Consider the following 12,194-nt stretch of genomic DNA (forward strand, 5'->3'; position numbering starts at 1 on the left):
GATCATTGGTATCCATGTTTCCTTCATTTTATTAGACAGTCCGGTTAAGGATATTCTTTTATGTAGACCAACTTGTTTATAATAACCAGATTTTACCACGGTAATATACATTTTAGTTTTTACAGTAAATTGGGTTTTCATTTTCGACTTTTATTGCCCATGTTAATTAGCACACTCTTACACTGCTCTGGTAATGTTCATCACAGGGACCCATGAATGCTTGTTATTTGTTACAGCTTTACACTACAATGATAAAAGAAAATTGTGGTAATGTTCATCACAGGGACCCATGAATGCTTGTTAATTAGCACACTCTTACATTTTAGTTTTTACAGTAAATTGGGTTTTCCTTTCCTTCATCTTGTTTCTGATAAAAGAAAATTGTAGTAAAGAATCGCATGTGTGTATGAAACTTCACAACAAAGCCTCTTTCCCCTAAAGTCTCGTCTCTTCTACCTTTTTAATCTTTTATGTATGAGTTTCATAGTTCTGCAACTGATGCTTGCTTTGTAAGAATTCATGTGATTTCATCCTTCATGAATTCATATATGTGAGTTCATCAAACTGCCGATTGCAGCTGAACTTGGTAAATGAGCTGTATATGGTTAGACTTCTTAAGGTTTTATATTCGAATGAAGTATAACATACTGGGGAGGAAAATGTGATTAAGCCATGTTTGAATTAATGAAGAACAGTTGGCTTAATAATAACTGAAGATAACTGCATTATTAATGGGATAAGGCAGTTATCATAAATAGAATGGGATTGGTCCCTCTTCTCGGTATAAATATGGATGATTCACAGTTAAGTAAGGTTGCCCCATTTGAAACCTAATACATCCATTGTAGTTGTACAAGAGAAGGGAAGATACATCCTAATACAGATCATGGTTTCAAGTTCGTTTGCATGCTTATTCATGTATATCAGTCCATGCATAGATTTGGTATAACTGGGTTCTGCCGCTCAAGCGGTGGTCTCTGCCGCTCAAGCTGTAGTATGACTGGGTTCTGCCGCTCAAGCGATAGTCTCTGCCGCTCAAGCTGTAGTATGACTGGGTTCTACCGCTCAAGCGGTAGTCTCTGCCGCTCAAGCTGTAGTATGACTGAGTTCTGCCGCTCAAGCGATAGTCTCTGCCGCTCAAGTTGAAGTATGACCGGGTTCTGCCGCTCAAGCGGTGGTCTCTGCCGCTCAAGCTGTAGTATGACTGAGTTCTGCCGCTCAAGCGATAGTCTCTGCCGCTCAAGCGGTTATCTATTGCAGTAAATCTTAGTGTTTATCAAATATGCCATTTGTGTTGATTTACATGTAGTTTAGTAACTTGATTGATTGGATCCTAAATTATATTATTTCTAATATGCCTATCCATGTTTCTGGTTTGTGATATTTTTTAGACCGCACATCATCAATTATGCACCATTCAGCCAAGTTTTGCATGACAAAAGCCCGAGCGTTTGAAGTAACACGGGAGATGGTAGAAGAAAAGAGAGAAAAACTACTTAGGTCAATCTGGAAGATGGAAAGACGATGGCATTCTGGCAAAAGCACTTCCTACCAGCAATATTTTCTCTGACGGATCGAGCCTGTAGTTCAACATGGAAGATAAATTGTAACTTTGTAGGTGGCGCTGCTGTTACTTGTATGCCATCTTTCGTCATACGATTTCATTTGTGGAGTTAGCAGAACTTGTTCCATTAGTTATTTTCAATCTTCAGCATTATCCATTATTTATTCCAAATCAATAAATTTCAGTCTGTATATTCTCAGTAATCATTTCTCACTTCATATTATTTCGGCATTATGTATCTGCATCACTATATTCGCTGAATGCGGCTATTTTCCTTATAAAAACTTGATTACTAAACGCTGCAACGTAGCTTCAGGTTTTTAATATAATCTGTAACTGGAAAGATATGCAGGTTTTGCACAAACATACTTAAAGTAACCTTTAAACTGTTATACATTTTTTACAATAACACTCAATCGCATAGAAGATCAAAGTAACATTTGCATTATACGAATCAGATAGATTATACGAAGCATATACAAACAAGTTTGACGGTTGGATCGTTGAAACTAGTTTCGTACAATGCGTATCCCATCAAAACATTAGATTCACTAACACTTGAAGTTTATTTACACCTTCATTAAGTATAACATAAGATTTTATGGTATCCACTTGTGTCAATGTTTCAAATTGACGATCGGATTGGTTGATTGTATTCATATAAGGTTAAAGAGCGTAGCTGTAAAAAATCATCAAGATCGGAGTTAAAATAACCGTTAAATCGTGATTTTTCGTTTATATCCGTTGAAATGTTTTGTCCCATTACTTGATCTCTGAATGTTTTTTTTTACGATTTTTGGTGTATACGATCTCGAAGCATATACAAACAAGTTTGACGGTTGGATCGTTGAAACTAGTTTCGTACAATGCGTATCCCATCAAAACATTAGATTCACTAACACTTGAAGTTTATTTACACTTTCATCAAGTAAAACATAAGATTTTATGGTATCCACTTGTGTCAATGTTTCAAATTGACGATCGGATTGGTTGATTGTATTCATATAAGGTTAAAGAGCGTAGCTGTAAAAAATCATCAAGATCGGAGTTAAAATAACCGTTAAATCATGATTTTTCGTTTATATCCGTTGAAATGTTTTGTCCCATTACTTGATCTCTGAATGTTTTTTTTTACGATTTTTGGCGTATACGATCTCGAAGCATATACAAACAAGTTTGACGGTTGGATCGTTGAAACTAGTTTCGTACAATGCGTATCCCATCAAAACATTAGATTCACTAACACTTGAAGTTTATTTACACTTTCATTAAGTATAACATAAGATTTTATGGTATCCACTTGTGTCAATATTTCAAATTGACGATCGGATTGGTTGATTGTATTCATATAAGGTTAAAGAGCGTAGCTGTAAAAAATCATCAAGATTGGAGTTAAAATAACCGTTAAATCGTGATTTTTCGTTTATATCCGTTGAAATGTTTTGTCCCATTACTTGATATATGAATGTTTTTTTTTTACGATTTTTGGTGTATACGATCTCGAAGCATATACAAACAAGTTTGACGGTTGGATCATTGAAACTAGTTTCGTACAATGCGTATCCCATCAAAACATTAGATTCACTAACACTTGAAGTTTATTTACACTTTCATTAAGTATAACATAAGATTTTATGGTATCTACTTGTGTCAATGTTTCAAATTGACGATCGGATTGGTTGATTGTATTCATATAAGGTTAAAGAGCGTGGCTGTAAAAATTCATCAAAATCGGAGTTAAATTAACCGTTAAATCGTAATTTTTCTTTTATATCCGTTGAAATATTTTGTCCCGTTACTTAATCTCTGAATGTTTGTTTTTTTGCAATTTTTTGTGTATGCGATCTCGAAGCATATACAGACAAGTTTGACGGTTGGATCATTGAAACTAGTTTCGTACAATGCGTATCCCTTCAAGTTCAATGGTATATATAGTTACAAAGTAGATTTTAATTTATTTATTTTGTACTTATAACACTTATGAAATTGAATGATATATATATAGAAAAAATTATTGTGGGTTTTTGTTAGCAAAATATATTTTTGTGGGGTTTATTTAAAAAAAAATAGTTTTGAAAGAAGGAAAATCACATTTTCAGTAATTTTTATAATAATTTTGTTTTTTGAAAAAATACTTTGCGCGACCCCTTTATGTGTACGTCGCGCAAAATCACTTTGCGCGACGTCAAATTGTATAACTACGTCGCGCTAGTTGTGATAAATTTGGCGGTCCAACAGTGAAATATGGGCGCTTTTTTTTCAATTTTCCAACTTTTGACAAAATAATTGAACCATCCCTCCCAAGAACTTGTCCTTCCCAGTATTGGAGTTATTAAAAAAAGCTGAACCTTCAAGCTCTTTTTTTAATTTTCCCCGTAGACCCAGATCTTGAACCCTCCCTCCCAAATCTTGAACCCTCCCTTTTTTTTTCCCCTTACACCCCAAATCCCCCTCTCTTTCTTTCCCTATTTCTTTCCCCGTTGACCCCAAATCCTGTCTTTCCTCTTGGTTTGTCGAACCCAGACCTTGAACCCAAGCCGCCACGGGAATCTCGAAGCCGACGCGAATCAAGTCCCAAAATCAAGGTAAGGGTTTCTTCCCATCCTGTTTTCAATGTTTCTATTTTCCCTTGTATACTGGGGTACATATGGTTTTCGATAATCCATTTGCTGTCGTTTGAAGTGTAAGTTTTATGTTTTTACTTGTTTTATTCACTGGCCTTTTATCGAAATTTACATCAATTTTTGACTTTAATACCTATTATTTGGCATTTTGGAAGTTGGCTGGGAAGCTAATTCATAACCTCTGTGTTCTAAAGTTTATTGGCAGAGATTTGATGCTTCATCCAATCAACTTCACTTTATTTCTCATAACCGAGTATTGTCCGGGAAAGATCTAACAATCTAATGGTCTTGTGGTTCCTTGTATGTTGGAAATATATTGACAGTCCCCTCAGGTCTAGCGTAGAATTTTCCCCCGTCTAGCCATTGTGTTTTCAATGGGATTGGTCAAGTAGACGTGAATCCTTTCTTTCTGTTTCTTTTCAGTGTCCCCCTTAATCTCAATTAATTAATGCAGAAGTTCAGCAGTTATTCTGCCATGTTTGGAGTGAATTCTCTGATTTTCTCTTTTATATTTAAAGTGAGCATTTTCTCTCTTTTCATTGTAGATATGTAAATGATGGGAGACCCTTCTGGCAATATATAGTCAGTTCTTCCACTGGTTGTTCTGATTCTCAGTACTTTGAAGAACTTTATAACTACTATACGACTGACAAGGTTGGGTGATTTTTAAGTACCATTTTCTGTATAGGTATAGCAATATAGAGGTATGAAGTGGGTTATAATATTTTTCTTTGTTTTCTCATAGGCTTGGCATCTCTGTGATCCTGATGCTGAGAAGGTGTTTGAAGCTCTGAGGAAAGCAGGTGTTAAAGTAGGTGTTGTATCAAATTTTGATACCCGATTAAGGCCTCTTTTACACGCTCTACATTGTGAACATTGGTTTGATGCAGTAGCAGTGTCAGCCGAAGTAAGTGAATTGCTTAGAAAATTTCCTTAAGCAGACAATATGACCGAGAGAGGATACAGTAGTTGAAAACAGACAATATGTCCTATGATCTTGAGTAGTACGAGTGTTGCAAAAGTTGGTGAAACAATTTAGGAAAATCCGAGGCTTTAAGTTTGCATGCGGATAGAGGTGGTTTTGTATGCTTATTTGAAGACCAAATATAAATAATATGTATGTTTATTGTGACTCCCACTGCAAGTAATTTAAGATAAAGACCGGTAATATATATAAGCAAAGAGTTCCTTTTTTCCCTTGGTGTATGGTTGAACTTCCTTTTCGTTCGCTGTAGTTTGTTTAATGTTTTGACTCCGTCTTTGTGCTTTCAATTTGAACAATGATACGAAATATCGCTAGGCGTGGTTTACTAAAACATCATATTTTATTTACAGGATAAGTCTTTCATATATCTAGCCGGCCTACTACAGGTAAAATGTGTGCAATCAAAGCATTCCATCTAACCATAGATGTTGAAGAACTATAGTTGTTTACTTTCCCCAGGCACTAAATTCTAAATGTTGTTCTCTCTTTCAGTTTTATTTTATTATTCTTTTTTATTTTCATGTTATTTCTTTTTCAAGTATTGCATTGAAAGGGTTTACCTTTCCTACTTAACACTCTCCAATTATAATGCGGAACAAGAAGATTCATTTCATTCCTACTTATAGATGTCGAAGTTGATTACTCGTCGTCGGAGTGTGATCAATGCGCCTCCCACATTATCAGCATCTACTGCTCCAGCCGTGAGTGCTCCATTAATTGGGGAGCCTACACCCAATGTTGAGGCTACTTCTACGGCGTCCCAAGTGCCCGTCTCATCGACGTCATCAGTGTCCGTTGAGTCGCTCAGTGCACGGCGGCCTCACCGACGCTGCCGTGACCCAGAGCCTTCTGATCAGACTTCCTCGGCATCCAGAGTTGAGGGTGAGGCCTCCCAGCCACCGGGTAGTTTTTTCTAATTCTCACTACGTTGTATTTTTTTTTCATTTTAAAACTATTATTTTTATGATGATGAAAATTTGCTGGATTGTGAAAATGTGTTGCGGGTTGTGAATTACTATTATTTTACTGTTTTAATGTTTTGGGAAATGTTATACTACTAGGGGAGGTTGTGTCGAATTTTTTGTACAAATTTAAGCTTAGGGTTTTCACCATTTAAGTATTTTTGGCCAGCTAAAAAAAACACCAGGGGGCCTAGTCGAATGCTGAAGGAGTTACAGGGCGTACGTCAAAACAACTCCAAGATCAAGATTGTGTATGACCCACAACATTGTGGAGCGGCTACCAAACAGCAGCATAGCGGCGTTGCTAGTAGCTGTGGTGTTGTTATTCGAGATAATTGTCCTTTTCAGCGAGAGTCTTGGGCAAAAATTCCTGAGGAGACGAAGATATTGGTGCGACACAAGTTGTCGGTTAGTATATTAATTTTTAGCCTTTTATCATTTTTTTAATTTCGTTTACAAATATTAAAAACCAAAATATATTATCTTAATATTATTACATTTGTTACTATTATTTTATTCTTTTTCATATTCGTAGTGCGTTTATGATCTTGAGGATGTATCCCCTGAGGTCATGGTCTACTTAGAGGAGACCTTAGCAACCCGGTACAAACAATGGAAGAACAATTTTCACAAGCATTTTAAGCGATGGGATGATCCGGAGATTGCTCGCCTACATGTTCCAGATGAGTTGAAGGACCGACCAGAGGATTGGGAGTGGCTCTGCAAACATTTTACGGACCCAAAATTTGTGGTATGTATATAATATTTTAATAATAATTTATTATTGTAAATGTTATTTTTTAAGCATTTTTTATTAATTTATTTCAAATAGTCGCACTAACATGTATATTGTGTGTTTAACAGAAGAAATCTATTGCTGGCCAGAAAGCTCGGGAGTCAAAGACACTTCTCCACCATTCTGGTTCGCAGCCCTTTTCGTATAGGCTTGAGGCACGACGTGAGGTAAAAGTATATTAACTTTGAAATTTTATACAATTTAATTTTTATTATTGATTAATAAAATTTCCTTAATGTTTTTTTCTTTAGGAGGGTTCTAAGTTCCCAGAGATCGACATGTTCAAGGACGTTTACGTTCGACCTGGTAATGAGACCACTAAGCAGCTTCATGTAAGTATATGTTATTATTCTTATATGTATGAATCGTTCAAATATTATTTATATTTTGGTATTAAACATTATATGTTTTTTCTTTATTATTACAGGTTACTATGGAGGAAAAGAGCACTGCTGTTCTCCATGAAGCAGCATCGCAGCTTCCCCCGGAGACCCCGATTGAGGACGTCATAGTACCTGAGGATGCAGGTTTTCAGATCATGACTGATGTCCTGAATCAGAACTATGGTCATCGTCGTGGCAAGGTTGTTCGGGGTATGGGGAAAGCGCGGATTCGTGAGACAGGTGCTTCTTCTTCTAGATCGAACACAGCAGAGGTCGATGCATTGAAGGCGGAAGTGATGCAGCTGAGGACTGAGGGCGCGCATATGAAAGTTCAGCTGAGGGCCCAGGCCGAGGAGCTGAATACCTGTGTCGGGAGGGTGCAAGAACTTGTACAAGCCATACAGACGTCCGGCCTCCAAATCTCGCTACCAGTACCTCATCATGCTCCACCTTCGACCTCAGAGCCACCTTGCCTTGCCGATACCGAGTAGCTTGATATATTAAACCTAGGTCACTTGTAGTTTTTTTTTTTGTTCGGACATCTTGTATGTACATTTTCAGATATTTTATAATTAAATACTTTTGCTTGGTTAATTAATTATTCTTTATAATTTAATTACAATATTTATCAAAAAAAATTAAAAAAAAATTATTTTTCACTAATTTAAAAAAATTAAAAAAAAGGGTTTGCGCGACGTACGCGTAGGATGTGCGTCGTGCAAAGTATCTTTGCACAACGTAGGACACGCGTTGCGCAAAGGTACTTGCACGACGTACAATGTGCGTCGCGCAATCATACTTTGCACGACGTACAACGTGCGTCGCGCGAAGTCGCTTTGCACAACGCAGACAGTGCGTCGCGCAAAGTACTTTGCACGACGTAGGGTGTGCGTCGCGCAAAGTACTTTGCGCGACGTAGGTTGTGCGTCGCGCAAAGTCACTTTGCGCGACGCAAGTTATTTTTCGTCGCGCAAACCCTAGCGTCACGGCCTTGGCGCGACTATTAGTGCGCGACGAAGTGTACGTCGCGCAAACCTTTGCGCAACGATATTTACTTTGCGCGACGAATATACGTACGTCGCGCAAAGTGTTTTTTTTACTAGTGATAGTAGTGTAGTATGGTAATTGGATGTTAAGTTAGGCATATACTAATGGTTAAAAAACGGACTATATTTCTTTGGAGTTAACTGAAAAATGAATGATTAAAAGATTTGTGATAATTTTGACATTGCCACTTAGGACAGTTTAGAATTGCTGTACATTTTTAAAAAATTGCTAACACATGTCACTAACAAAGTAAAAAAGAAAAAAGAAGTAAAATGGACCCCTGGGTGAGGGGGAAATTGCATGGTTTGACTAATAGGAGAACGAGTATCACATAAAAGAATGATTAATAAGTCTTTTTTTTTTTTTTTTTTTTTTGAAAAAGAAATCAGTTGTTGGTTTCGTCATGGTAGTTCATCTTTCCAAAGATTGGAAAACTCAATCATATATACACATGTTCGTGTGCTTATGGAATCTTGCATGTGAAATGACCAAACACTAGACATGAATCTCATCATTTCCACTCCAATCCTTGCCTTATCCCATTTGAAATATAAAGTTCAATGTGATCCAAGCCACTGAACGATGCCTCAGTTTTTTAAAAACGACAATTCCTCGTAACCCTCCGACTATGCAATTTTAATAAACCATCTCTACAAATATAAAAATCTTTTTATACAATGGTATTAGGGTAGGGGGTTTAGACCGGATCAAATAATGAGCTAACTATAGTTAGATATTCAACTGGTCATTCATAGAAGTAGAATATAGGTTTCTCTATTTATAAGTGGAAAGTAGTTAATACCATTATGTTGGAATATGATTTATTTACATGGTTTTTACAAGAGTAAACTGTCGTTTGACATCCGTGAACTATTGATTCAATTAAAAGTGCCCTGAACTACTTTTTTGGTAAATTAACACCTTAAACTATTTTACATCAGTCAATTAACCCCTTTATGGTTTGTTTGTACCACATTTGCGGGTGATGTGGTCTCACCTTTGAATGGCGGCTTGATGTGGTCTCAACTTTTAGTGGTGACTTTATGTGGTTTCGCCTTTCAGTAATGACTTTATATGGTCTCACTCTCCAGCGACGACTTTGTGTGGCCTCACTCATCAGTGAAGATCAGTGTGTGCACTAGTATAGGTTTGTTGCATCTATCGTTCTTGTGATGAGGTTTGTTGCTTCTATCGTTCTTGTGATGAATTTGTATTAGTGGACCTGTCCTTGTAGTGACCGTGTAGTAGTTTTAATTAATTACTTTTTTGTGTAAATTTACTTAAGATGAATTTGTTGATCACTAAAGCAACATACCTAATAAGCACCCTTATATTTATTTGTGATGATCAATCAAATTGAAACACCATTATCATTTAAATAAAAAAAAAAAAAAAACTCAAGAATACGTTGCAAAACTCAAGTATGATGATGAGGTTCACCAGCTAGTTAATGTAAATCATTCTTTTATGTGACTTTATGTGCTTCTATCATCCGTCGCATTCTTTTTAAATTCATTTGATCCATATTTTATGGAAAGTGATTACATGCACGCAACGCAATATACATTTGACTATTGCTCTTTCTTTCTACAAATAAGTAGGTTCTTCATATATATATACTCCTTTCATTTTCTTCCTTTGATAGAGTTGATATCATTTGGGGGATCGATCAATTTCTAGAGACCTTTTCTTTTTGGCTTTTCTTATGAACTTACTTCTTCAAAGGGATAAGATCATGCCATCTTATCGAGCTGACCAAAATATATTTTCCATTTTTTTCTAATATAATTTTTGTTACTCTATGCTATGAAGACTCACGTGATTTATATATTGGTAACAAACTTTCATATTGATAAATATGTATTGTTTTGGTTAGATCCCATCCATTGATGATCTCCAAAAAATTTCATCCTCTTATATATTTTCATATGAACATATTAAGCTCAAATTTTGATTGTTTGTTGAATTTGGCTTGAATATATTGTCTTAAAAAAAATTCTTCAAATACCATCTTTAGAAGGGGTAAATCTTCAATATTCTGGATTACATATTTTGATTGTTCATTTTCCGTACTATTGAATAATCCGAACTATTAAAAAAAATTACTTAAGAAGGGCCCATTAATAAAACTTGCCTCTTGATACGTTGGTGCTTGATTCCATACACTACAACGAAATGATTTTCTTATTCCATCCGTTTCTATTTGATTAATTGGTCTTGAATCATGATAAATTCAAATAATATATATAGCCTTCAAGGAAAGAGATCTTCATTTTCTTTCAAAAAATGGGAATAAGTTGTGGGACTCATTCTACATCGAACTTTAACAATTCAAACTATCTATTATGTAAGTTTCATTTCATAAATCATCTATCCAAAAATTCAATTTAATCCGAAACCATTTGTCAATTTAATTGTCACGATGAAATTTGATGTTTCTTAGAACACAGTGTTGGAAATTTTGAGTATAAATTTCATTGTCCCACATTGGTCATTCCCAAAATGTTTCCTCACTCTATAAGGCTTTATCCCTTATAGATAGTGATTGGAGTGATGGTTCATGGAGAATGAAATTGGGCTCACCCTTGGGGTTGGGTTTTAAAGTGTACTAATTAATTGATACTTAATGTGCCTTGGGGCTCTGAAAATTAAATTCTTTAATTAATTATTTTTAATTAATTTTGAATTTAATGAAATTATTTTTTATGAAAAGACTCATCCTTTCAAATGAAGTCTGAGAGTGTATGAACATATTTGAGAAACAAATGGAGCAACACACCCTTTGCGTTGAACAGTCGTCTCCCAAAAACATGTTTGTTGCGAACAAACATATGCTCACTATAAATACATACATCTGCATATCATTCCTCTCACTGAAAATCATCAATTCTTATATACCAAGCATATTGAGAGTACCACAAACAAATTCGCCAAAAGTCTAGTATTTCGATTCTGCTTAAATAATATTTCATCTTGTTTATTCTCTGAAATATATTTATTCGCATTTATTATTAGCATATATAAGTTTATCACAGATTGTTGACATATCTCTAACACACAGTGTTCATAAATTTCTTTAAACTCAATTAGATGCCTCAAATATTTCCAATTTGGCTAATATTTTGCAAGGATTATGCAACTTGAAAAATAGACGGTTCGAATCGTTGAAGTTTGATGTGGTATGGGTCCTGTAAGTTAAAAAAAATGGGGATTCCTTTCCCCTAATAACCATATATATTTTTCTTTTAATAACCACATGATTGTTTATCTAGGGTAGGCGATATCCACCAAAGTGATTGATGAAAGAAAAGAAGACAAGAAATAGAAGGGAGGCATCACTGGTGCAGGTTGGTCTATCTAGACAGCTAGCCATATATAAGGTATGCTAAGCAAGCAAAACATGTGAGCGAAAGGGGCCACGTCGAAGTCGCAGTCTTGAGATATATACATGCATGCAAATTGCAATGCAAGAGTCTGATATATAAGTCCATACACTTGGACTCGCTCATTATTCACTTCCAAAGTGGATCAACATGTCCATATGGATCAGCTTTGGCTCTATTATTGCCGGCTGCCACAATAATTCTTTATCTCTATGTCTCGAGAATAATTTACATGGTACCAGTACACATTTATGTGGTATCCTATGTCAGTAATACAAAGATATATGAATAAAAACTTATACATATTTTTATTATATGAACATAAAATTTTACCGTAATGGTGTATCCGTGGCATGCAAATTCATCTCCTCTCTCTCGACGTCACACTTATGCATGACCACGCATGCATGAATGCCGACCAGTTTTTGTGTCATTGGACAAATTCAACCA

General features: G+C 35.7%; 1 protein-coding gene across 4 annotated transcripts; it reads left to right on the plus strand.

Annotated features, from left to right (window-relative positions):
* The first annotated feature begins 3,857 nt into the window (after positions 1 to 3,857).
* Positions 3,858 to 7,908, plus strand: LOC126614294 (uncharacterized). 4 transcript variants are annotated; one of them, XM_050281879.1, is made up of 10 exons: positions 3,858 to 4,149; positions 4,734 to 4,842; positions 4,934 to 5,095; positions 5,524 to 5,559; positions 5,800 to 6,055; positions 6,305 to 6,543; positions 6,671 to 6,886; positions 7,000 to 7,098; positions 7,183 to 7,263; positions 7,359 to 7,908. In XM_050281879.1, the coding sequence occupies exons 5-10, from the start codon at positions 5,800 to 5,802 to the stop codon at positions 7,803 to 7,805; spliced, it is 1,338 nt and encodes a 445-aa protein (XP_050137836.1). In that variant the 5' UTR covers positions 3,858 to 4,149; positions 4,734 to 4,842; positions 4,934 to 5,095; positions 5,524 to 5,559; the 3' UTR covers positions 7,806 to 7,908. The 4 variants fall into 4 exon arrangements, with proteins under 4 accessions (XP_050137836.1, XP_050137834.1, XP_050137835.1 ...); XM_050281877.1 differs by having other exon boundaries at positions 3,859 to 4,149; positions 5,800 to 6,076; positions 7,186 to 7,263; XM_050281878.1 differs by having other exon boundaries at positions 3,859 to 4,149; positions 5,800 to 6,076; positions 7,195 to 7,263.
* Positions 7,909 to 12,194: the final 4,286 nt, after the last annotated feature.

This window comes from Malus sylvestris, chromosome 3 (assembly GCF_916048215.2).
Source record: "Malus sylvestris chromosome 3, drMalSylv7.2, whole genome shotgun sequence".
NCBI classification, from domain to species: Eukaryota; Viridiplantae; Streptophyta; class Magnoliopsida; order Rosales; family Rosaceae; genus Malus; species Malus sylvestris.